Source organism: Chrysemys picta, chromosome 3 (genome assembly GCF_011386835.1).
Source record: "Chrysemys picta bellii isolate R12L10 chromosome 3, ASM1138683v2, whole genome shotgun sequence".
Classification (NCBI taxonomy): Eukaryota; Metazoa; Chordata; order Testudines; family Emydidae; genus Chrysemys; species Chrysemys picta.
The window spans coordinates 104,842,024-104,869,539 of NC_088793.1; the positions used below are offsets into that span (position 1 = coordinate 104,842,024).

At 43.8% G+C, this 27,516-nt stretch overlaps 1 protein-coding gene across 1 annotated transcript in view; it reads left to right on the forward strand.

Annotated features, from left to right (window-relative positions):
• The first annotated feature begins 1,500 nt into the window (after positions 1 to 1,500).
• Positions 1,501 to 27,516, forward strand: part of PEX7 (peroxisomal biogenesis factor 7) — an 83,922-nt gene continuing 57,906 nt past the window's right edge. Inside the window, exons 1-5 of the mRNA XM_008176882.4 lie at positions 1,501 to 1,740; positions 8,680 to 8,737; positions 10,054 to 10,204; positions 24,697 to 24,774; positions 25,505 to 25,613. Of these exons, the coding sequence (XP_008175104.1) occupies positions 1,605 to 1,740; positions 8,680 to 8,737; positions 10,054 to 10,204; positions 24,697 to 24,774; positions 25,505 to 25,613 (532 nt within the window). The 5' untranslated portion in view covers positions 1,501 to 1,604. The remainder of the gene's footprint in view (positions 1,741 to 8,679; positions 8,738 to 10,053; positions 10,205 to 24,696; positions 24,775 to 25,504; positions 25,614 to 27,516) is intronic.

Below are 27,516 nucleotides of genomic sequence, written 5' to 3' on the forward strand. Positions count from 1 at the left end.
ATAAGGAGGAGGGAGAGAACTTGTTCACCTTAGCCTCTAAGGATAGAACCAGAAACAATGGGTTTAAACTGCAGCAAGGGAGGTCTAGGTTGGACATTAGGAAAAAGTTCCTAACTGTCAGGGTGGTTAAACACTGGAACAAATTGCCTAGGGAGGTTGTGGAATCTCCGTCTCTGGAGATATTTAAGAGTAGGTTAGATAAATGTCTATCAGGGATGGTCTAGACAGTATTTGGTCCTGCCATGCGGGCAGGGGACTGGACTCGATGACCTCTCGAGGTCCCTTCCAGTCCTATAATCTATGAATCTATGAATCTATGAATCCATTCATCCAGCCCATACTTCTTGAACTTGCCAGCAAGAATACTGTGGGAGACCATATCAAAAGCTTTGCTAAGGTCAAGGAATACACGTCCACTGTTTTCCCCTCATCCACAGAGCCAGTTATCTCATCATAGAAGGCAATTAGGTTAGTCAGGCATGACTTGCCCTTGGTGAATCCATGCTGACTGTTCCTGATCACTTTCCTCTCCTCTAAGTGCTTCAGAATTGATTCCTTGAAGACCTGCTCCATGATTTTTCCAGGGACTGAGGTGAGGCTGACTGGCCTGTAGTTCCCCGGATCCTCCTTCTTCTCTTTTTTAAAGATGGGCACTACATTAGCCTTTTTCCAGACCTCCCCCGATCACCATGAGTTTTCAAAGATAATGGCCAATGGCTCTGCAATCACATCCGCTAACTCCTTTAGCAACCTCGGATGCAGCGCATCCGGCCCCATGGACTTGTGCTCGTCCAGTTTTTCTAAATAGTCCTGAACCACTTCTTTCTCCACAGAGGGCTGGTCACCTCTTCCCCATGCTGTGCTGCCCAGTGTAGTAGTCTGGGAGCTGACCTTGTTCATGAAGATGGAGGCAAAAAAAGCACATGAGCTTTTTCCACATCCTCTGTCTCTAGGTTGCCTCCCTCATTCACTAAGGGGCCCACACTTTGCTTGATCCTCTCGCAGGTCGGGACCGAGCCAGTTGTATATGACGCAGGAGGCCAACGTGGGTGAAGGTGGAGGATGATGGTAGGGTTGCCAACTTTGGTTGGACGTATTCCTGGAGGTTTCATCAGATTACATAATCTTTAATTAAAGATTAATCATAGCATATTAGGGTTGGAAGAGACCTCAAGAGGTCATCGAGTCCAAACCTCTACTCAAAGCAGGACCAACACCAACTAAATCATCCCTGCCTTTAACTTTCATTCCTGGAGACTCCAGGACAATCCTGAAGATTTGGCAACCCTAGACCTAGATGATGGTGCAAGAGCAAAACAGGGAACAGGTGATAAGGCGGAGGAGAGGATGGCAAGCCCAAGTCAGGGGCCCAGAGAGGGCTGGGGGCGGGGCTTAGCCCTGCCTGTTGCCCCTGACAACAGCCCCTCTGCGGCCCCTCTAGGAGCTAGGCAGCGTCTTGCCCAAACCAAAGATGGCGGCGCCGCGCCCTCAGTCCCGCCCCTTTGCTGGGCCGGGCGCTTCCCGAGCGGCCCCACGTGTGCGCGCGGTGGGGCTAGAGCGAGGGGGACTCGCTTCTCCCAGCCGGGGCACCCGGCTCCGCGGCCATGAGTGGGGCCGACGGGGGCGCTCGGCGCTCCCAGGCCTTCCGGCTGCCGGGGCGACACGGCTACGCGGTGGAGTTCTCGCCCTACGTGCCCGGGCGCCTGGCCTGCGCCGCCGCGCAGTACTACGGCATCGCCGGTGAGGGAGGGGCCGCGTTTCCCCCCGTGTTACCCTCCCTGGGGACTTGTCCTCACCCCCCCCGCCCCCGCGGGCTCTCCGCCTCTCCCACCCCTCGCTTATAGCGGGGCGGGGCTGCAGCCCCAGCCCCCTCCCCGCCCAGGAAGCTGCAACAGGAGCCCTTGCGCCCCCTCCCCCTGAGCCTGCCGTGACACCCGCTGTAGCCCCGCGGGGCCCTGGTGCCTGAGCTAGGTCGGGGGAAATGTCAGTCCCTACCGAGCTCTGTGGCATCAGAATGTCTTCTCCTTCCCCCAGCCCCTTTCCGCCTGTAACGCTCCCTGCTCGGCCTCCCCTAAAGTTTGCGATCTGCTCCGCGTTACACCTTGCATGGGCTGGCGCTGATCTTTGCAAACAGACCTACATCTGGATAACTTCCATGCGCATAAGTGTGTTTGGAGCCTGTGTTACTGTGCAGTGGTGTTTATCTCCGCCCCTTGCTTTGAGACCTTTGGCAACTTTGACTCCCGAGGAATCTTAACAGTTTCTTTCCCCCTCCTCGGTGCTGCTTCCAGAGACAGCATTGCTGCTGCTGCCTCTGGAGTGCAACTACTGATTAGACCAGTCAATTCTTAGGGCAGGTCTTCACTAGTGGGGGGGGGGTTTGATTTAAGATACACAAATTCAGCTACGCGCATAGCGTAGCTGAATTCGACCTATTGGAGCCGACTTACCCCGCTGTGAGGACGGTGGCAAAATCGACCTTTGTGGCTCCCTATCGACACCTCTTACTCCCACCTCCGCTGGTGGAGTAAGAGCGTCGATTCGGGGATCGATTGTCGCGTCCCGACGAGACGCAATAATTCGATCCCCGAGAGATCGATTTCTACCCGCCGATTCAGGTGGGTAGTGTAGACCTAGCCTTAGTGTGCTTCGTGTTTTTTTTCTCTCTTGCCCCAGTGGGGAGAGAGAGGGCGGAATATGGGCACTAGGATATTTTGACCTGTAAGATGCTGAGCTGAAGAGTTATTACACATTCTCACTTCAGTTTTGCTATGTTTGGAGGAAGCAAAAGTCTATGGTTACATAGACTACAAATATTTTATAAATACATATAAAATGTAGGCTGCTACTGATTTGGGGGTTTTCTAATTCTAGTTAAAGGGGTACTGTCATCTTTAAACTTGTGTATTGTAGACAAACACATTTATTCTGCTAATATGATGTTAGGTTATTGGAAGTCAATAACTTTGAAAGTCTGTCAGGGACGGTACTTGGTCCTGCTGTGAAGGCAGGGGACTGGGCTCGATAACCTTTCAAGGTCCCTTCCAGCTCTATGAGATAGGTATATCTCCATATAATAAAGTGAAGGGGTGTTTAAAAGCCAATTTATTACTTATGATTTTTGAAAGGATGTTAAGAAAAATTATAGTTTCACTTTAGTCCCAATCCTGCTAACTATATGAGTACACCTTTTAAAGTCAGTGGGCTACTTTTGCATGTGAATGACAGGACTTGTACAAGTATCTGCTGGCATTACCTTTTTTGGCTTTTCAAACTTTATCGGTTAAATTACATTCTGAACTGTTCATCTACCTTAAGAATGTTATGGTGTTTACGGGCATTTGCTACCTACAAATGATAACTTGCAATGTCTAATAAAAATGGGTACTTTGTAAATAGTGTTTTAAAACAACATGTAGTGTTTTCCTGTACAGCAAATACAGTACAGAAAAATAAACATCACTGTTAAAATATAATAAAAATAAAATGCTGCCTGTTTTCATTAACCTAACCCATAACGTCAATTAGATACAGAAGGAATGTGCTGTATCAACAGTAAGCCAGCCTAGAGGCCCCAATCCTGCAAATACTTAAGGATACACATACTTTTAGTCACATAATTGGGCCTACTTATGCATGGGGTAGTTATGCAGGTATTCCTTCACAAGTTTCAGAGTAGCAGCTGTGTTAGTCTGTATCCGCAAAAAGAACAGGAGTACTTGTGGCACCTTAGAGACTAACAAATTTATTAGAGCATAAGCTTTCGTGGACTACAGCCACTATGCATCTGAAGAAGTGGGCTGTAGTCCACGAAAGCTTATGCTCTAATAAATTTGTTAGTCTCTAAGGTGCCACAAGTACTCCTGTTCTCTTCACAGGTTTGAGACTGATGGGACCAGTCTTACTATCTTGAAGTCATTTGATGTTTTGCCATTTCACTTAAATGGAAGTAACATAACTGGGACTATTTTGCTTGCAGAAAAAAAATAAGACTATTAGCTGAAGCCACTGAGATGTAACTACGGCATAGCAGTGAAGGGAAGACCATCTCTATAATAGTTTAGTCTCACATGGTCTGTAATAGTTTGGTCTAATTTCAGTTGCTGGGTTCTTGGTGGTCAGGAGGTCAGACTTGGTAATCTGGTCTTAAACTCTAACTCTTTCATTCTAAACTTCCTTGCTGGAATTAAATTTCTCTTCTGGGAGAGAAATGGTCTGCTTAAGAGAAAAGCAAAGCAAATCTTTTCCATTTAACCAGGCATAACAACATGAACCACTGGGAAAAAGTATAAACCCTGGATTGATGGATGGAGATAGATGGCCCATTAATATTCCAATAACATGCACAGAACTCAGAAAAAAAACTATTTAAAATAAAGTATGTTGTGGCAACTAGTGTTTAGCAAACCAGAGGAACTGCTTATGAATAGAAAATAACTTATTAAAGTAGTAAAGGGGAGGCATTTATGTCAGCCTTGTGTAAGATTTTTGTTGTTGTTGATTTGATGTCAAAAAAGGTGACAGAAGCCTTCTTGCACATTCATGCGTCTGCAGTTAACGCATTTGTACATGCAAATTGGGCATTATGTTGCTAACTAGGCATTTTGATGTTTAAGTACCTATTTGTATGTACCTACTTTGAAAACTTGGCCTTATCTGGCTGATTGAAGAACAGTTCTTAGGCAATCATTTTGTGTGTATGGATCCATGATGGGCCTTAGGCATTGTAACACTTAGCATTATGGCACCTAACTTTTAGGCACCTAGAAAATCATAGGAACAACACTGTGATCCGCAAAACAGAGTTAGACACCTAGGCTTCCTATAGAATGAATGGGGAGAGAGACACTCCTAAGAATATGATCCACAAAACCAGTATGCTAGGCAGGGAAGTGCCTAAGATAGCTAATGGAAGATGCCAAGGAGAGGTGTGTGTGCTACGTCCCACTCCTCTTATGGTGATAGGTGCCTAAATCCAGTCTGAAGGGAGGTGCCTACTTCTGCTTGTGATCCATCAATAGGATCCTGCCACATGTAGTCAGACAGCTTAGGCACTCCTTGTAAAATGAGTACGTTGTCTGCCTTGCTCCATTCAAAACAGTGCTTAGATCGCTGAGCTGTGGGCAATTCTGATGTGGGGCTCCCTCAGAGTCTCTTGTTGAAGCTGTTCCACTGTGGGTAGGGTGACGAGATGTCCCGGTTTTATAGTGACAGTCCTGATATTTGGGGCTTTGTCTTTTATAGGCTCCTATAACCCCCTACCCCGGTCCCAGTTTTTCACACTTGCTGTCTGGTCACCCTAACTGTAGGTAAATCATTAAATAGTCTTTGGGCTACAGGGGGAGAGAGTGTGAATGACTCCTTAGCCTGGTGATTATGGCATCCACCTGGGAGCTTAGACATCCAGGGTCCAGTCCCATTGCTTCCAATAATTCTTCCATTATTTATCCACAGTGGAACAGCTTCAACAGGAGATATTGAGGTTATGGGCCAGGTTAATGAAAAAACAAGCCGCTTTTTATTTCTAATTATTTTAAGTTGCACTTGTTTTTCTGTCTTTGTTGCACAGAAAAACAACGTTGTATAGAAACACTATGTACAAAGTACCCATATTTGTATATATTAGACACTGCAAGTTATCATTTGTAGGACCTTCTATGTGTAAACAGTAACAATACAATTCTTAAGGCAGATGAACAGTTTGGAATGTAATTTAATCACTAACCAAAGTAAAGTTTGGAAAACCCAAAATATAATGCCAGCAGATACTTTTGCATGTGAGTGACCTGACTCATACAAATAGCTGAACTGAGTTCAATAGGTGTACTTATGTACATAAAATTACTCATATGTCATATCAGAATATCCCTTAGCTCAGTGGTTGAAACACCCTTCTGAGTGGTCGGAGACCACTATTCAAATCTTTAACTTGGGTGTCTCACAACCCAGGTGAGGGCTTAACCACTGAGTTAAAAGTTATAACTAGGGCCCTACCAAATTCACGGCCATTAAAAATGCATCATGGACTGAAATCTGGTCTTTTGTGTGCTTTTACCCTATACTATACAGATTTCATGGGGGAGACCAGTGTTTCTCAAATTGGGGGCCTGACCCAAAAGGGAATTGCAGGGGGGTCACTGTACAGCCATTCTTTCTTTTGTGCTGCCTTCAGAGCTGGGTGACTGGATAGCAGTGGCTGTTGGCCAGGCGCCCAGCTCTGAAGGCAGCGTCCCGCCAGCAGCAGTGCAGAAGTAAGGGTGGCAATACCATCCCGTCCCACCCTTACTTCTGCGCTGTTGCCTTCAGAGCTGGGTGGCTGGAGAGTGGTGGCTGCTGACTGAGGGCCCAGCTCTGCAGGCAGCAGTGCAGAAGTAAATGTGCCCATACCATACCATGCCATCCTTACTTCTGCGCTGTTCCTGGCAGTGGCTCTGCTTTCAGAGCTGGGCTCTCAGACAGCAGCCACCGCTCTCCAGCTGCCCAGCTCTGAAGGCAGCGCCGCCAACAGCAGCAGCACAGAAGTAAGGGTAGCAGTACCACAACCCCCCTACAATAACCTTATGACCCTCCCGCCCCCACAACTCCTTTTTGGGTCAGTACCCCTACAATTACAATGCCCTGAAATTTCAGATTTAAATGGCTGAAATCATGACATTTACGATTTTTTAAATCCTATGACTGAAATTGACAAAAATGGACCTTGAATTTGGTAGGGCCCTAGTTATAAGGTGAGCACCAGCAACATCACCACCTCCTTCCAGCCAGATTTTGAATGGGCTCCAATCTTGTAGGCGTGCTCAGAGGCCACCTGTCGGATCAGGCCCCATAGATGATACAGGCGGCCGAATGCGTGTTTTCCCTCAGTTTTTGGTTCACTGTGAAGCTTAGGCAGATAAGTGTCCAGATGCCTAGAGAGAGGCAGTAATGCATATGCTCAGAGGCAGAAACTTAGGCACATGGGAACTTTTTTACCTTGAAAACATAGGAGTCAAGTTAGTTTAGGAGCATACAGGGCTAAGTGGGAGTTTTGTGCATTGCAGTGGAACCAAAACTGGGACTTAGGCACCTTAACCTGAGGCCTGGTCTACACTGGGGGGGAAGAGGGGGGATTGATCTAAGTTACACAACTTCAGCTATGTGAATAACGTAGCTGAAGTCAACGTACTCAGATCGACTTACCGTGATGTCTTCACCGCGGTGAGTCGACTGCTGCCGCTCCCCCATCGACTCTGCCTGCGCCTCTCGCCGAGTTGGAGTACCAGAGTCGACAGGAGAGCACTCGGGGGTCGATTTACCGTGTCTAGATTTGACACAATAAATTGACCCCCGCCAATCCAGCGGGTAGTGAAGACATACCCTGAGACTTAAGTGTTTAAATACCTTTGTGAATCCCACCCATAATGTCTAATCTTCACAGTATGCAATGCATGGTATTCAGAATACTCTTTTGGCCTATAAGTGCAATACCTCCATTCTCCAGACTTTTTATTCATTTTTTTTTCTTAATGTAAGCCTTCAATTTATGAATACAGCACAGTTGTATTAGAGTTTAGTTTATCTTTGTTTTATTGTTTATAACACATATAATAAAGGGAAAAATGATATGCAGAGTGAATGTTAGGTGGTCTCATTGTAAACCTTATTAAACCAAAATAGCTCATATATTTTTATATCTTCAAAGGCTGTCCTGTTAGGAAGTTTTTGTTCTATCCAAATATATTGTTGGATTCATAAGTTGCTTACATACTGTCAACATATCCCAAAACATTTACTGATTTCCTCCATTTTTTGCTTCTGTTTCATACAAAGGCCATTTATATTGTTACTTTTTAATGAGATAGTGAGTTGCAGATTCTACATCTGCCCCAGACTCCCTGACAATTTTTCCGAGTCTCCTTCCCAACCAGATTGTCCTATATTTACAAAATATTTTCTCTCTCTCGGGAAAGACCCTCTCAAACAGAGGAAAACTGACTATACAGAGGCAAGAGTGAGTCTGACTAGAATTAAATAGCATAATATACAAAATAAACTGGATGAAAAAATTATAGTACTCTTAGCAACTGCCTTCACAGGCACATCCTAGCACCCATGGGAAGCTCTGTTGGATCCCTGTGCTGCGCTTATTACAGGATTGTAGCCTTACATCTTTCTTGTAGGAACAGCATGTTTAATAATATTCAGATAGAAATGTGATACTTTTTTTTCCACTTTGATAGTATCCCTGTCATATAGGAGTGTTTTATCTGAATTCCATTTCCTTAGAATCAAATTCCCTACATTTCTTAGTTCACCCATAATAAGCTTAATTCTTATCACATTTTTCTGTAGTATTATCCCTAGTATATTATAAAAGGATCTATATAATCCCATACAGATCTGTGTTTGCAACGTAAGGTTATTCAAAAGAAAATATAAAAATGCTTTATTTGCAGTGAGTTGTCCCTTTTCCCCATTTTGCTGTTAGAAGTGTCGAAAACGGACACACAGGAAGTAGCAGAAGGGCATAAATAGAGCCAAAGAAGCTATTTATAAGCACAGCTAATTGCGCGGGTCCCTCTATCAGATTCAGGTGCCTTCCACATTTGCACTGTAGTATAAACCATCACAGTGCATCATAGTTTCCAGTGGATTTAAAAAATTGGCTCTGTTGTACTGTGCTGTTCTTATTTTTTTCAGGTTGTGGAACTTTGGCAGTGCTGGAACAAAATGAAGCTGGGATTTGTCTTTTCAGGAGGTAACAACTTTATATGTTTTTAATGGGAAGTATTTGTTATAGAACCTTTAGTGGATATTTTGGTATTTCTATCAGTAATAAATAATGGCTGTATGATATAGTCAATATACACCTCCATTACTTAGGTACAAAGATCTGGTTATATTATCTGGCTTAAAATATTAAACGGTATTTTTAAAGTTGACACCATCCTTAAAGTAAGTCATTTAGGGGCAGCAGAGTGGTGCAAGTTAAAAGCAGTGTCTCTGGCCTAGCTTATTGTTGCATGTTGAGTCTTGCTGCCCTTGCATTGCTGCTTGGACCCAAAACTTTTCACTGAATGGGTTTGAACGAAGCGGGAACCTGTGAAAACTAAACTTTGTAGGTATTTCCCTATTGATCTTTTCTGGGGAATGGTGATACCTCTGGTAGTTCTTTTTAGGCTATCTCCTCTCACAGCTCAGCAATGCCCCACCTAAAAACTTGTGGAGCTCTGACTGTAAGAGAATCGTTGACACAACTTGAAACATAAAGCTGACCATTTGGACTTATCTGAGATGAGAGTTTAAATAGAAATATAATAAATTACCTTACTCTTAGATACCAGCAGATATTTTTTCAGTTGGTAATTAGATAGCAGGCTACTTACAGCAGTTAAATATTGTACTGCTACTGCTGGGTATGGTATTATAGTAATAAATGAATATTACTGGTTCAGTAATGAAAGTACTTTCTATCCCCTCATTGCTTGTAGTGGGAGGCCCTATGTTTCTTTGTTAAACCTTGGAGGACTGTTCCATGTTTACCACTCCCACCCTGGAGACTCTGAATTACGATCAGCATCCTTATGTATAAAAAGGACTGGATGGGACTCTTCTAATCACTTAACTATGTTTTACTGTCAATCAGAGTGGTCACTATAGATCAATGAGTGGCACGCCCTTCCTTCAGTGAAATAGAAGTAGAGATTGACTTGGATATTTTGTTATCTTTGTTATTGATAAATAATAGCTCTAGGATATATCCAAGTTGGCACTACCTCTGTAGCACTCCCATTTGCTCAGGAAGGCTAGGATGGAAATCAGACCTCAATCTCTATATGAAAGGTGATGGTCTCTGGCTCTCTTGTGCTGACCTGTTCTAACATAAATTTTTAAAAACTTTCAAGGTATCATCAGAATTTCTTCTAAAAAGATTCTTTAGAAAGTCAAACATACAAAAAATTAATATGTTCAGAATGTGGTAAATTAAAGAACATGTTGATTAATCTTTGAATATAACCCAACCAGCTATACAGTCATTTCTCATAGATGAATATCTTGATTGCCTTGGTTTAGTTTTGACTGGAACGATGGCCTGTTTGATGTGACATGGAGTGAGAACAATGAACATGTGCTGGTGACTTCTAGTGGGGATGGATCTCTGCAGATCTGGGACACTGCTAACCCCACAGGTCCACTGCAAGTCTATAAAGAGCACACTCAGGAGGTAATAGAGGCAAACTTAAAAATGTTAATGACCTACTTTTTTTTACTGCTTGGATTATTAAAGGGCTCACTTGCAGAATCACTATTGGAAAGTGTTTTTTCTTTGCTTGGGGTTATAGCATGAATTTACAGCTTCAAGACTGTTGAACATGAGGTAAATTACATATTGTGTTCATAAGAGATGACATTTGGTCACATAAAATTAATATTTTTTAGAAATATTTCAAAGACTTTATTCTCGATTCCTCCAAGATTAGGTTGGGGAACTCATTCAGTAGAATGTGGCATTGAACAGGCCAAGTCTCAACTAGAAGGATGGTGTCTGCAGCAATGGTACCATGAAGGGTGTAAAGTGAGACATTATGCAGATCCTCAGGACTCTCTTCATAGTCAGGGTGGGAAAAGGCAAGAGCCTTCAAATATCTGTGAGGTCCTAGTCTCAGAATACTATAGTTATTTGTGCTCATTAAGCATAAAAAGGAATCCTAAAACTATTAATATAACATGCCTAACCTGAATTTGTTTGTGTGTGTACACATCTCAAGGTTATAAAGAAGGAGGAAGTAGCATCTATTTAAAGTTGGACACTTTCTCCCTCTTTACTTATCACTGAGAATGAATATAAATGATTCCTGTCGTTTTTACAAACCTTTAAAACTGAAATATCTCCTTCAACAGTATTTTACCTCATTGTATTTTTAGGCTGACTGTTACTCTTTTAATTATTTGGTTCTCAAAATGGGGAATAGGTGGAATAACTGTAACCTCTATATTTTTGGCATGTCACAACCCTGAAGTAGAGGCACATGGGAAGGAAAAGTCATGTAACATTATGAACTCAGCCTGCAGAAAGGAGTGCTAGACTGCTATGGGGAACCCGTTCAAAGTGATATAATGTACTTTGGGTGGGAGAGGCAGATAATTGAAAATCTTTCTAAGGGACCTGCAAAAGAGGTGACCCACAATGGGTCCTGTTGTGTTAACTGGGCCTACAAATGTACCCTAATTGCAAGCTTATCTTTAAAAGTGACTGAAAATTCATAAGACCTATAACAAATGTTGATGGGGAAAAAGTGCAAAAGCGGGACACAGTGCACTAATTCAGTCTAACAAAAGGCCTGCTGATATAACTCAAGGATTGTGTTAAGATCATGCTTGGTAAACAAGAGAAGCGTGGAACTGGAAATCGGTGAACCAAAATTGCTGTATTGGAAATTAGGCCTGATTGATGAACAAAATAATGAAGGGATGGGCTATTTCACCATCACTCCCTTTTGGGTTCCTGAAAAAGGGACTTTGGGGGTAAGGGGAGCTAATGGACTGCAGTGCTGCCTGACTGAAAGATGAGAGATGGGGAAGGGGCAAGCTTCACCATCATGTATCAGGGGGTAGCCGTGTTAGTCTGTATCTACAAAAACAACAAGGAGTCTGGTGGCACCTTAAAGACTAACAGATTTATTTGGGCATAAGCTTTTCGTGAGTAAAAACCTCACTTCTTCGGATGCATAGAGTGAAAGTACTTTCACTCTATGCATCCGAAGAAGTGAGGTTTTTACTCACGAAAAGCTTATGCCCAAATAAATCTGTTAGTCTTTAAGGTGCCACCAGACTCCTTGTTGTCTTCACCATCATGGCAGCCACTCCACTATTTCCTGGGATCCCAAAACTTTATTCTCATCCTGAAGGGTGTCCTGACAAGACTGGGCCAAGAGAGGCATCCAGATGACACTGCCACCTCTACTGGCTCCAGCTGAATCCCAAACACCACTTGAGATGTGAGACTTTTGTGCTTTTCCTTCCTTACCTTATTTCTTCTCTTTCCTATCTCTCTGGTTTTTTATTTCTCTCTAATAACACTCTTGCTTAGCCAGCCAGGACAGCATATTTTGCAACACTGCTGTAAGCCTGTGACCAGAAAGAGGCAACTTAAAGCAATCACCTAAACAGCCCAAGCCTTGTTCAAGTTTGCCAGGTCTTGAAGTGGCTGATAAGACCATGTGCTGTACCTGTGTTTTTTCCAGTAATGAGGTTGCAAGTGAAAACATCAGAGACAGAAGCTGCATTTTCTGTCTTTACTATTCTTTTCTCTCCCCTTTGTGTATGTGTGTTTTGTCATCTTATGAAACGGGATCAGACTTTAATAGCTCCAGCCATCTCAAGTAACTTCTTCTCTTTCCCCCCAAAATAGTTATTACCATCTTTGATACCATCTAAAATCCTGTCAATCAAGGGGTGTATTCCTTTGAAAAACTCTCTCCAGATAAAGTAAAGGGAACAAGGGATGTTGTTAAAATGAAAGCCTTATTTAATACATTTCATTTCAAATGCTTTAGCTTTTTCTTTCTTTTCTGTATCTCTGATAAAAGGTTAAAAGGATTTTTAATGATGTTTGCCATGGGATTAAGCAGGCTGAGGTCTCTGCGTGTGAAACTCCAAACCTTGTTTAAAACAGTTTAATGTTGGACAGTGACTGGGTTATGTTACATCTTTAACTCTTTGGGTCCATATATTCCATCTGAATTAATACAACAGGCCCGAATGCACAAGATTTCGGGCCCACTGTTTAAATGGAAAAATTGTGACTAACATGGATCTTTATATTGGTCTGACTAGCCTTACATTACGTCTATTGACAAAAATAAGACTGAATTGAAATTTTTTTAAGACTAACAGATTTATTTGGGCATAAGCTTTCGTGGATAAAAAACCCACTTCTTCAAATGCATGACTCTGCATGCGTGGAGAAGTGGGGTTTTTACCCATGAAAGCTTATACCCAAATAAATCTGTTAGTCTTTAAGGTGCCACTGGACTCCTCGTTGTTTTTGTGGATACAGACTAACACAGCTACCCCTCTGATAGTTGAATTTTCTTAAAGATAAAATACTACAATATCAGAATTTGTTTCATATTTAGTAACATAAATTGGTATATATTTATAAATATTTATACCTGATGTAGCTATACTGGGGGGAATCTTTCTGAGGTGCAGAAATCATTAGCTTGTGTGGTTCACCTCTTTTTGCAAGGCTGAAACTCCTACGAATGAATGATTGCCTGTTAGCTCTCATAAAGATGAGGAATTATTTTCTTGCAGACCTGAAGCAATATGATGTTCAAAGAACGGCATTGACTTTAAGTGGGTTTTGCTGACTAGTGACTTTTTAAAAACTATCTGTCAGGGGTTACAGCCAATTTCATTGCAGTTGTCTTCTGCCAAGATTAGTATCGATCATTGTAATTTTCCTATACAGTGTAAAGAGCATAAACTAGTCATTACTGGCCAGGATTAGGAAGAAATTTTCCACTATGGGCAGATTATTTCATAATTGTATCATATGCCATTTCAGAAACATCTGGTACCTACTGCTGTTGATCAGCTTGCAGATCAAGTTTAAGATGTGACTGACATGAATGATGGACAGTATTCAGCAGCCAGTAGCAATGTGGCATTTCACTTCACAGCAAGGAGAGCTAACATGTTTTTACATCCAGGAAATACCAATGTACATTTGCTGTCGATGTATGTTTTACGTGTGATAGAGTATGTCCAGTATAAACTGAAGTAGAGGAGAGAGGGTCATAGCAGGAGGCAAGACAGTGTTTTGAACTGTCAGCATGGAATGACTCCCTGGGTAACGTCAATATTTGTTGCAATGGCAGGGTCAGGCTGAAAAAGCTGCAAGAGGGAACAATGGGTCAAGTCTCTTAAGTAATATAGGTTTAAATAATGATTTGAACGGCACTACCATGGATTAAAGCATGGAACTCTGTTGTCTTGCTTCTGGGAAATCCAGAATGTTGACGTATGTCCATCTCTGAATAAAAAAGTAATTGACTAAATGTGTTACCTTTCAGCACAATTTCTACAAATTGAGGAAATCTCCAGTTAAGCAACATTATCATCCACACCAACCACTGTGCACGGGCCTTACCATTCAAATGCACTCAGATTTCTAGCTTGACAATGAGCTCCCTTTCGCTTTGAGCATACAGTCACCTACAATACACATATCCAGTTACGCATTAATAAATGAACAACTTTAACACCAAGATTAAATATATATTACCCATATATTTTCTACTTTAACTAATCTGAGGATGGAGTTATGATTGTGCATGTGAGCAGAGGTGCCGACTTTCTAATGTCCATCATTGGAGATTTTAAAGAGCAGGTTAGACAAGCACCTGTCAGGAATGGTCTAGATAATTAGTCCTGCCATGAGTACAGGGGACTGGACTAGATGACCTCTCGAAGTCCCTTCTAGTTCTATGATTCTATGTGCCGGGGAGGGCAGGGGTTTCCCACCCAGCCCAGGCCCCGCCGTCACCCCACCTCTTTCTGCCCCATTCCGGCCCCCTCCCCCTCAATGCCTCCTGCACGCTGTGGAACAGCTGATTGTGGCAGGCAGGAGGCGCTGAGAGGGAGGGGGAGGCGCTGATCGGCAGGGCCCGCCGGCGGGTGGGAGGCGCTAAGGGGAGGAGCTGATCGGGTGGGTAGTGGAGCACCCAAAGAGTCGGTGCCTATGCATGCAAGTGTGATTGAGGAACTGGATGTGTATATTGTGGATGGGTGTATAATGAAAGTGAAAGGGAATTTGTTGTGGTACTAAACCCAAAGAAATTTCAACTGTTTGCTGACTAGAGATGTAGTTTTACATAAGAACAGCCATTCTGGGTCAGACTAATGATCCATCTAGCCCAATATCCTGTCTTCTGATGGTGCTGGATGCTTCAGAGGGAATGAACAAAACTGGGCAATTATCAAGTGATCCATCCCTTGTTGTCCAGTCCCAGCTTCTGGCAGTTAGAGGTTTAGGGACACCCGGAGTATGGGGTTGCATCCCTGACCATCCTAGCTAATAGCCACTGATGGACCTATCCTCTTGAACCTAGATATGAACTTTAGATATGTTTGTCTCTTTCTGGTATGAAACTTGGCTAATATCACATACTAACGCCTCAATATAGGTTAGGCCTCAACTAGAGTATTGTGTCCAGTTCTGGGGACTGCATTTCAAGAAAGATGTGGAGAAATTGGACAGGAGCCAGAGAAGAGCAACAAGAATGATTAAAGGTCTTGAGAACATGACCTATGAAGGAAGGCTGAAAGAATTGGGTTTCTTTAATTTGGAAAAGAGAAGACTGAGAGGGGACATGATAGCAGTTTTCAGGTATCTAAAAGGGTGTCATAAGGAGGAGTGAGAAAACTTGTTCACCTTAGCCTCTAAGGATAGAACAAGAAGCAATGGGATAAACTGCAGCAACGGAGGTTTAGGTTGGACATTAGGAAAACGTTTCTAACTTTCAGGGTGGTTAAACACTGGAATAAATTGCCTAGGGAGGTTGTGGAATCTCCATCTCTGGAGATATTTAAGAGTAGGTTAGATAAATATCTATCAGGGATGGTCTAGACCGTATTTGCTCCTGCCATGCGGGCAGGGGACTGGACTCTATGACCTCTCAATGTCCCTTCCAGTCCTAGAATCTATGAATCTATGAAAGTGGAATATTATGAGATTCAGCTATCAGATGTGGAAAGAAGTATCTTTATTTAGCGAAGGAAGAGGTGACTTGGGCTTGAATGTTGTCCTTGTAGTGGGCTATCTGCAGATCTCATCACTGGAGGAAATATTCTGTATAAAATATGACAATGAGAAATGTGGAAATAGGAACCTATCTATTTATGACTCTAGTGTATGGTATTTATTCACAAAATGGAGAATTAAAGAATCAGTGCTGTCCCAACAGGTCTGTTTTATTTGCCTCTCTCTGCCGCCTCCTCTTTTCCATCAGTATTCTTATAACATCCTTCTTGTTTTTTGTTTTAATTTTTTGACAGCTGACAAATTGGGGTGAGTTGTGGTTGAAGCACATAGGGATCAGTAGTATAATCACAGTCTATAACCTTAACAGCCTCAGCAACATTAGTAAGTGCTCCTGGTTGATGAGAACATTTAAGTGTTTGTGAGTTCATAACTAAGATTTTGTATAGTAATGTGAGGGGAATGGATGTGTTGTGTGTATTGTATTCCCATATCTGTTGGAGGCAGAAAGAAGTTCCTTGTGATGACGAGTCCATTATCAGTGGAAACATGCTGTGTGAGCATTAGAGTACAGTTGAGAAGTGGGCTATACTTTGGGATGTTCTTGCTTTTTAGGGTTTTTGAGTGAATATTGCGTGGAAGCTATCCTACAAATTCTTGTTTGTGATGTGTGTTTAATATTAAAAGGATGATTTAATTTTTAGAAAAGAATACCTCTCTATAGCGTAGTATCGTGTATGTTCTCACTTTTCAAAATCTAAGCAATCATAAGTAGAATCAAAATTAAGACAAAAATGTGGGCTCTCTGATTGCATCCATTTGCTTAGCAGATAGAGCCAGAATTTATTACATCAGTTCAGTTGAACAGATATTGTGGCTTAGAGCAGTGGTTTTCAAACTGCGGGTCACAACCTAGTTGTGGGTTGCGGAATGTAAGGCACTGAATCGTGGTGGCTCTGGTCAGCACTGCCAACTGGGCCGTTAAAAGTCCCATCGGCGGTGCTGCCCGGCTAAGGCAGGCTAGTCCCTACCTGTTCTGACACCCGCTGCGTCCTGGAAGCGGCCAGCAGCAGGTCTGGCTCCTAGGTGGGGGAGGCCACGGGACTCTGCTCGTGCCCTGAGCAGTGGATCTGCACTCCCTTTGGCTGGTTCCCGGCCAATGGGAGGTGTGGGGGGGCGGGGTGGTGCCTGCGGGTGAGAGCCACGTGGAGCTGCTTGCGCACCTCTGCCTAGTAGCTGGACCTGCTGCTGGCCACTTCCAGGGCGCAGTGCAGTCCACGGTGCCAGGACAGGCAGGAAGCCTGCCTTAGCCTCCCTGCTGCACTGCTGACTGGGAGCCACCCAAGGTAACCCCATGCCCCAACCCCCTGTCCCACCCCTGAGCCCCGCCGAAACCCAGAGCCCGTTCCTGCACCCCAAACTCCTCATCCCTGGCCCCACCCCAGAGCCTGCACCCCCAGCCCAGAGCCCTGACCCTCTCCTGAACCCCAATCCCCTGCCCCAGCCCTGAGCCCCCCCAAACCAGGAGCCCCCTCCTGCACCTCAAACCCCTCATCGCTGCAGCCCTCACCCCGCATCCCAACCCTCTGCCCCAGCCCTGAGCCCCTCCCACACCCCAAACCCCTCATCCCCCTGGGTCGTGGCCATCAATAATTTTCTTCAATGGGTCGCCAGAAAAGAATTTGAAAACCACTGGCTTGGGCCTTGGCTACACTTGCAGCTGTACAGCGCTGTGAGGTAAACCTGTCTTCGTACAGCTGAGTAGGGAAAAATGCTGCAGTCTGTCCGCACTGACAGCTGCCAGTGCAGTGGCGTGGCCACACTTGCAACATTTGCAGCTGTGTTGGGAGCGGTGCATTATGGGCAGCTATCCCAGCATTCATGTGACTGCAACGTGCTTTTCAAAATGGATGCGGTGGGGTGGGGTGGAGTGTGGCAGGGAGTGTGGGGTGGAGAGAGAGTGCTTTTTGGGGCGTCAGCACTCTATTTTGCAAGTTCCGAACTCCCGGCCCCCTGCTTATTCACTCACTCACTCACTCACTCAAAGCAAACAGCAAACTGTTTGCTTTTTCTCTGTGGTGCGAGCTTTGAAACCAGCAATTCCGCATTCCTGCAGCCGGTCACAACAATGGAGAGGATTGGCCACTTGAGAAGATGATTGATTAGTACAGCGCTGCAAGTGTTTACACTCGCACCTGTTAGTCGTAGCCGCTCCGCTGTATGTCTTATGCTTCTCGGGGAGGTGGAGTACCTGCAGCGGTGTACCCAGGGAGATACAGCGCTGTAAGTGCCCTGCCAGTGTGGATGGGGAGTGAGTTACAGCGCTGGGGGAGGCTTTACAATGCTGTAACTCGCAAGTCTAGCCCAGGCCTAATAGAGGAGTACTGACCATTCATTTTAATATGCTGCATTGTCCTTTATACCAAGGCTGATACAGTAATAACATGCTAGCCAATGATACTTTCAGATTAAGCAGCGATTGCTGGTAGACACGATTGATTGCAGCATTCACCTGCTTTGGTATTGAGGAAAATCTATAATTAGAAACAGGAAGAAAAATACAAAGTGTATTGTCATGGTTTTCCTTATACAATAAGGACTAAATCATGGTTCCCTAGGGTTACCATATTTCCACAATCAAAAAAGAGGACCCTGGGGTGGGGGGAGCCCCACCCCTGCCCCGCCCCCATCCACTCCCTCCCACTTCCCACCCCCTGACTGCCCCCCTCAGGACCTCCAACCCCCCCCCACTCCTTGTCCCCTGACTGCCCCCTCCTGGGACCCCTGCCTCTAACTGCCCCCTAGGATCCCACCCCCTATCTAAGCCTCCCTGCTTCTTGTCCCCTGACTGCCTCCTCCTGAGAACCCCCCACCCTAACTGCCCCCCTAGAACCCTACCCATCCAACCCCCCTCCCTGTCCCCTGACCAGGGCCGGCTTTAGCAAGAGCCCAGGAATCGGGCTGCGCTCCGGCCGGAGCTCTGGCTGGGGTCGTGGGGCTTGGGGCCAGGCTGGAGGTGCTCAGCCGGGGCTGGGCTGGAGGTGCTCAGCCGGGGCCGGGCTGGAGGTGCTCAGCCGGGGCCAGGCTGGCGTGCTTGGCCGGAACCGGGGCCGCCGCCCTGGGGCCCGAGCTGGGCTGGAGCCGCCGGGGCTGGTGCACTTGGCCAGACCCGGGGCTGGCGCCCCGGGGCCAGAGCCGGCGCCCCGGGGCCCGAGCCGAGCCGGGGCGGAGCCGCTGGGGATGGAGCCGGGGGTGCTTGGCCGGCGTGCTCGGCCGGAACTGGGGCCAGTGCCCCGGGGCCTGAGCTGAGCCGAGCCGGGCCGGAGCTGCTGGGGGTGCTTGGCTGGCGCCACTTGGCCGGGGCTGGGGCTGGTGCCCCGGGGCCCGAGCCAAGCTGGGCCAGAACCGCTGGGGCTGGGGCCGGAGCCGCTTGGCTGGGGCCAGAGGGAGCCGCTCGGCCAGGGCCGGACTGGGCCGCGCTGCACCTTCTTGGAGCCCTCCTCCTCGCGTCCCCCCCGACCCCAGCTTACCTGTTGCTGCCCGCTTGCCCCTGCTTGTTTTCAGACTTCTCGCGAACATCTGATTCGCGGGAAGCAGGGGAGGGGGAGGAGCAGAGGGGCGGAGCGTTCAGGAGAGGGGAGGAGGGGGAAGTGAGCTGCGGGAGGGGTGGACAGCTGCGGGGCCGGGCGGCGTGCTAAGGCTGCAGGGGATGGGGGGAGCCGGGAAAGGGCTTTGGCTGCCGAGCGGTGCTTGGCCGCTGCTCTTTGGTCTATAAATAGCCGACCGGGGGGAAATCCCAGACATTTTTAGATTTTTAGAAACCCCCCCCGAACGGCTATTTAAAGAACGAAAAGCCGGACATGTTCGGGGAAATCCGGATGTATGGTAGCCCTAGGTTCCCTGTGCAAAACTGAGTAAAATGTCTTTATGCAAGCGCTGCAGGCTAGAGACATAATGGTATATTACTGTTAAGTTTTTCCTTTGGATCTGTTATTTAATTGATTAGCTGCTGTTAGCAATACTGCCTTGCATTGAATTCCATTTGAGGTCTGTCTCATTTCCTTTTTAATTTAATTATATTTTTTTAGAACTTAACGCACTCCACAGTCTTTAGTATGCTTATAACTTTTCTAAAAGGGCACGTTACATTTATCTGTTGTTTTTATATTACACAGTTGCTTATTTTCCAATGACTCTCACTTATACCAACCACCCCATGAATCCTCTTTATGCCTCCCTAGCCACTCCCCCTGCACAACTAAACATTGCTTTTGTTACCATCAGCTTGATCCTTCTCTATTGTCTGAATTACTGTCAGATTAGCTAGATAAAAAGCATTATCCTCATTTGGTGAGCTGGTGGATGTGAGAGCAACAACACACAACTAGATATGGGATCCAGTTATGACAAGCCTCAGGAAGGGCCTAATGAGGCACAAAGCTGAAGTCTAAAACCACCTGAGACTTGTGGGTGTTCCAGTGTAACCTTGCTGCTTTGAATTTTATTGCTGCTTTAGTTTATTTAAAAAAAAACACTCTGCAGATAAAGAATTTGGATGCATGAATTTTTTGTTAGACAGTTCAGTTATGATTTTATTTATTTTATATTTATGATAGTGTCCATGGTTTCCAAACAGGAGTAGGGTGCTATTCTATTAGTGGTTGTATAAAAATGTAGGGAAGATGTGATCACTGCCCCTAAAATCTTGCCTCTCATTTCATCCTCTTCTCCATGCCATTTTATAATTGTAATTCTAGCCCTAAGATTATTATTAATTCTGCTGCACCATCTGTTTTTGAAACAAGAGTTTTTCAAGCAACTTCTTGGTTTAACAGGGAGAGCAGGGAGTCAGAGACAGTCAACTATGGGTTAGAAAGACAGTGCAGGACACATGGGCTGACTGTTTATTCTGAGATATGGAAAAATTGGATCAGTAATTATAAGTGGTGCACTAAGAGAGACCAGATCTTAATAGGAATATAATTAATATTTTCTGGTAAACATGGATTGACAATGCTTTTAAAGATGACTGACTGCCTTCTTAATCCATTTCTGATACTTTTAAGGAATGCTGCCATTGAGTTTTATAATGTCTTAATGGTAAGATTGGCAGGAATCGACTTCATCTTCCAAATAAGATTCAGTCCTCCCACTTCAAGAAGTGTAAACAATTTTAATATAAATGCACATCTTTATTATCAGTGTTATTTTCCTTTCAGCCAATTACTGCACCTCATGAATAACCAGAACTAAATTAATTCACTGATTTACTCCAACGGGGTTGAAATCTCATTGGAATGCCTATTTGGTTAAGGTTTTACTTTCCTCTTCTCCTTAGCTGATATTTATCAACTATTACTGGACATACACGGATGAGAATTAAGATTGAAAACTGTTATCTGGAAATTCTGAAAGTTAGGGTTTCTGCTGCATTCTTAGTCCTTCCTCCATTGCTCAATCCAGTAACTTCTGAGGCAGCTGTAACTGTGTGTGGGGGTGGGGGGCAGAGAGTTTGGATATAGAACTGATCTAGGCTTGGTGGTCGCTTCCCCCATCCCTGCTTTACCCACTACTTAGATCCCCCACGTGGCCACAATGGCCTCTTGGGGGGCACCACATAGGACAGGAGCTCCCCAATCTATCCAGGGCAGAGTCACAACCTCCAGGAGGCAGGCAGACAGATAGGCAGCTGCCGTGGCTGGAAGTAGCACATCTCCCTTTTGCAGAGGCTTAGGGCATGTCTACGTGGTATGACATGCACTAGAGGAGTAAGATTTCTAAAGAGCTCCAGTGTGTTGGCACCTGTAGATCCTGCTGGTGTGAACAAAAATTTCTCAGTGTGTGTTAATGTAGTGTTTCCTGCACTATGTTAACAGGGACTAGGGAACTTTTTGTTGGATCCACGTGAGCCAGTTAGGGTGCAACACATAGATGTGCTTTTGGAAATCACATGCCTCTTGTGCACATGACCACACAGTGTAGACAAGCTCTTGAGAACCAGCTTGGAGAACTTTATAGCATTTCCTTTTTTAAATTGTGAGTGGGTACATGCTCATTTCCTTTTGAGAAGGGGGATTTTTCTCTGGGGGGGGGTGTTTGAAAGGAGGGCTCTTCAGGTCAGCCACTGTGGGGCAGGTTGGCTTGGACACATACAAAACATAGGGGGATACAGGAACAGTTTGGAGAAACTGGTAGGTATTTTTTGTTTTGTTTACTAAGTTTTGTGTCTTAACACTTTGTTCATATATCCTCTATTGATTTACTGTTTGACTGTCTTGTTAATTAGATTGTAAGATCTTCAGGGCAGGAACATTGTGTTTTGTGAGGCATCTAGTGTATCTTTGGTTTTAGTAGGATTTGGTATGTGTACCATTGCCTGGTACACATAAAAGCATGAAGATTTTGCTGCAACTGGAGTTACCACTGGCAGTAATACACATATCTGGGTATCATCTTTGTATCCCTTTTCTACATAAGCAATAAACACCTTTGCTAATCTATTTACAAGAAATCAACACCTAAATGAAGAACAGCTGGCTCAAACTGAAACCAGGATAGGTTGAAATGATACTGATTGGAAGGGGGAAATGCTTTTAACTTACTGGAATGCTGATCTCTCCTCCCATCAAAAGCATCTGTTCCTTGTTCATCAAAGTGGTGTGAAGGCTTAGGTCCTAATGGATCAATCGTTAACCCTTATAGTGACCATGGCAAAAAATTGCTTTCTTTCCACTTCAGCTAGCTAGGAACTTTCATTCCCTTCTTCTCAGATGAGGTCCAGCAACAGCTATATAAATATTTGGCAACACTAGAACTGGATTATCAGAATTCACTATAAAATCTCATACACACTAGAGAATTGAATCAATTGTGTTGCACCAATTTAAGCACAGACTTCTTGTGCAACTACCCTAACACCGAATCATATTAAGAATACTTGTAGGTTTGTTCCACCTTCCCATTAGCACTAAACTGATTTACTTTCAATGCTTTTTGGTATCTATCCCTTAGTTGGTGTCAGAACTCTCAAAAGTAGTTCCACAAACTGGTGGGTAGCTGCTACCATTTGTGACTGGTGGGCTGTTGGACAATAGCCAGAACTAGCTGAACAGTTTCAGCTATCCACACTTTTGCTGAAATGATTCAGAGTGCAATGGTTTTTGGTCTTGCTGTAGCATAGTCTGCTCCGAACAGCATATGGTATACTCATGAACTGTTCTGGGCGCTTTTGTGTGCGGATGTGAGGTGTATTACAATGGATGGAGGGAACAAACTGCTTGGTACCACAGTAAATGTACTATCGTAAATGTGTCTAGTGTAGACAAGGCTTAAGAGAAACTGAAGATGGAAGCAATGTAGACTCTCCAGTTTGTGTAGAGATCAGTGATCTCAGCAGGCCAAGCTACCATAAGAGCATCACCACTGGCGTTATTAACAGTCCCCAAAATTAAAAATAGTTTGAATGTACCAGTAAATGTCCTCAGTGTAGACAAAACTAATGTACTCTGCACTGGCTCATGGTTCATTTTCAATGTCTATTTAAGGCCTTACTCCTTATCTTCAGAACCATTAATGGGTTGAGATCCAGCTATCCAGTATATCTGTATTTACTTCTGTATCCATTACCTACCAGGACAGCTATGCTTTTCTGGGACAATAGAACTAACAAAACCTATCATGAAAGATTGGAGGTAAAGTATTTTCAATCTAAGGATCTCAACTGTGGAATAAGATACCAGAAGAGATTAGACCGTTTTTAGAATACACTGCAAACCCAATTTATGGTGATTGGCTCTCTTGGCCGACGTCTACACTACGAGCTAAGGGTGTGATTCCCAGCTTGCATACACATACTCGTGCCAGCTGTCATTGAGCTAGCGTGAGTATAAATAGTAGTTGTGTCTGCAGTACCATGAGCAGCAGCGGCATGGCTTAGTTGTGCTGAGTGCAAACCCACTGATTTCAGGTGGGTTGTACTTAGCGCAGGAACAAGGGGCTGAGCAGGACTTTCTTGAACAGAGGGATGGGAAAGACTGGGACTGCCTAAGCAAGGAGACTGTTATAAGGCATGTGCACAAGGCAGGCAAATTAAGATTGTGTGTTCAACTTTAATTGCAGCATTTCCTAGTTTTTTGGGTGCTTGACTTTGCAACTTGAACTTTCTTCTAATGTAGTTTTTTATCTATAACATGAGAGAGAAGAGTTTCAGAGGTATCAAATTCTATGTAATGATTTCAGCTTTTAAATTTCTCTATTAAACATACCAAGATGTTTCCAAACAGGCCAACTATAAAGTTCTGTTTCACTTTGTGTATATAAAAAATGAGAGATTTTTGAATTCTTGAAGGGTACGTCTACACTGCAATTAAAAACCCATTGCTGGCCTGTGCCAACTGACTGGGGCTTGGGCTAAGGGGCTTTTAATTGTGGGTTACACGTTCTTGTTTGGGCTCCAGCTTGGGACCCTGTGAGGTGGGAGGATCCCAGAGACCAGGCTGGAGTCCAAGCTGGAACATCTCTTCCACAATTAAATAGCCCCTTAGCCTGAGCCCTGTGAGCCTGAGTCAGCTGGCCTGGGCCAGGTGTGGGGTTTTTAATTGCAGTGTAGAGATACGCTAAGAAGTGACTAATGAATCTTTCCACAACAAATAAATAACACAACTCAAACTTGTTTCCTCATTAGTCCTAGTTTTAAGAGGAATTGTTGCTGGGTACCTATGTACAACAAAAAGCAAAACTCATAAAGAAAAAACTGTTTGAAATGTTAAATTTAATTTTCTGCACAGTTAAGTGGCTTCATGACTGCTCTTTAGTTCCAGATGTGCATATTTCCAGCTGATTGTGATACAAACTAAAAATCCAGGTATGCTTTATGAAACTCTGGCTAGGCAGAGTATTAAAATTGGATGTTTATGCTGTTCTAAACTAACCTGTTGTAATATTTATAGGTTTACAGTGTTGACTGGAGCCAAACTAGAGGAGAACAGGTAGTGGTGTCTGGTTCATGGGATCAAACTGCCAAACTGGTATGTCTGTTTTTTTATAGAAGGTCAGCACTGTGATTTGTTTTGGAACTTGTAGTTCTTAATTTGTGTTGAGAAACGGTGTCCTCTCTTATGCAGTTTTCTGTCCCTTCTGCTTTCCTCTTTACTTAAACTGATGCTGTCATTTTTTTTTTAATTTGGCTTGCTGCATTGCCCTTCATATCTGTACACTTTCAAAACACATGAGTTCTTTCAATGATGTGTGTTAAAGGGAAGATCCTGCAGTCCACCGTGACATAGAATTCCCAAAGAAATCCCTGGGAGATTTTGGGCTAAGCTATTTGTAAGATGGGGCCTTTAGACAGATACGTTTTTAACTTTTGTTTCTAATAATATAGAAGCATGCATGCCTGTTAGCCCCAAAATATCTAAATAGCAGAAAGACCCGACACATTTCAAAGGATAATTGAAATATTTTCAGTTTTGTTGGGTGCCCAGATATACTGTTTGATGGACACAGTAAAAATATTATATTTATATCTATCTATAATATAAAAATATTGAGAGATTCTGGTCTCTTTGCATAAAATTTTTTAGTTTCTTTGGGAATGCATATGTGAAAACCTCTTCTTTTTCTTGTACAGAAACCCCAGTAGAATAAAAGTGTACATTTTAATAGCCGCCTTGGAAAGTTGTGTTTAGCCCAAAATAAATAATTGATTTAAATATTGCTATTCTCCACCTGCAGACTTTTGTTTTTCATTTTATTTAGTGGGACCCAACTGTGGGGCGGTCGTTATGCACTTTTAAAGGCCACGAAGGCATCATTTACAGCACTATATGGTCTCCGCACATCCCAGGCTGTTTTGCATCTGCCTCAGGTAAATATTATAGTAAAATGGCATTCAAGTCGAAAGAGCCTGCATTGTATTGAATTATTTCTCACTTTGTCCAGCAGATGGTGGTGTGTATCATATTTTTAAAAATGGAGAAAGGAAAGAGAAATGTATAGCCATGGAATGGATTTGTAGGTTCTGTTGTGATCCTTAAATCACTTCTGTTGGTTTCTCAACTGGGATCAGCAGTTATCTAGCACTTACTTCACTTCAGTGATCCTGAGGCAGTTTTTCACACTATTGCATTTATACAACTCCCCTTCCCACTCATAATTTTTTGTTTTTGGCTGCTAAGATGTGCTTTATGCTTTCTTGTATATTCTGACATATCTTTAAAAGACTGTCTCCAAAACCATGGTAGCAGTAGACCATTTGCCCTAAAGTATGAGACCTCCGTTTAAGAAACACGGTATAATATACTACTATGTATTGCTGTGCCCTGTCCTCAGGAAAGAAAATCAGCAATTTTACTTTTTCTGCCTCCTGCCAGTTTTGTAGTTCCTGCTGACTAATACAAAAAAAAATTTGTTGAGTCTCTTTGGGGCCAAATGAAGGACTGCAAAGTGATAAAATTAAAAACCTGCAGCTGGCCCAGGCCCGTGGGAGGGTCCCAGAGCTCGGGCCCAAGCCAGAACATCTACTTTGCAATTAAATAGCCCCTTAGCCCGAGCCCACTGACACAGGCCAACTGTGGGTTTTTAATTGCAGTGTAGACGTACCCAGACTTGTCATATGAAAGAAACTGATGCACTCAGAATACTGTTAAATCTCCCTCTTTATATCCAAATAAAATATATGATGATCTACTGAATAAATTAACTCCAACAATGAACTTGAATAAAAAGGAGAGGTTTTATACGGAGAAGTATCCTTCAGTTTTTTTATTATTTTAAATCTTACAAAATGGCTTTACAATGGTAGACATATAATGGAGCTTTTCATGCCGTTAGTAATGACACATCCATTGCTATTCTGTCCAGTAAATGAACAACTCTGATCGTTTCTTGCTCTTAAGTCCAAATGGCATTTCCTAAAGCAACTCAGACAGTGCATTTTCAAGGTGATCACTTCACTTTTTGGGTGGTTAAAGGTATTTTGCCCTTACACTCAGGATAGAGGATGGTGTTGGAGCCAACTGACGTCTACTCACTAGGTCTTCTCCAGTTGTGGTGGTGGAGGAGAATAGGAGACAGGGATCCTCATTTTAGATTTTCAGGATCCTCAAACTTAATAACAGACATAAAAGGTCAATAAACTTTGTTTCACTAGGAACAAGTGCTGGCCTGAAAACTTGTCACACAGAAATTTTGACCAGAATAGGGATGGAAGGGAATACTTGAACTTCCTCCTCTGCCTGTTTTTTGGACCCCTTCTCTCTCCTCCCCTCCCCCCGCCCCCCTTCAGCTTCATCCAGAAGCGTGCTGAAGTGCTTTAGATGAATCATTTGTGTGATGCACACTCACACACACCATGAAGTTTCAGAATTTTAAGCCAGAAATTAGTTTCGTGTCCCAACGTCTGTTGCTTTTTACCTGTTAGGAAAATGGTGATCTCTGGTTAACAATTTACTTATTCCACAATTTAAACAAAAGTTTAGTCCTGAGCTCAAACTTAATTAACTTTGAAGTGTTTTGTTAAGCATTTGGCACTGCTATGGAAATAGATGGAGGACAACTATTGTACACTTCTTTTCCTCTGCATTTCAGTCCTCTTGGGGGGGAAAGTGAAAATAAGTTTGTTCTTATCTAGTCTCCTTTTGTGAATGCTGTGAGGGTGGAGAGGAAGGTTCACTACTCAAAAAAGGCCCTGGGCTGGACCAGTGAGTTTGTTTCAGATCGATATTGAGACGGAGTCCTATATCAACTGCCTGAGAAAGCTGGAACTATTC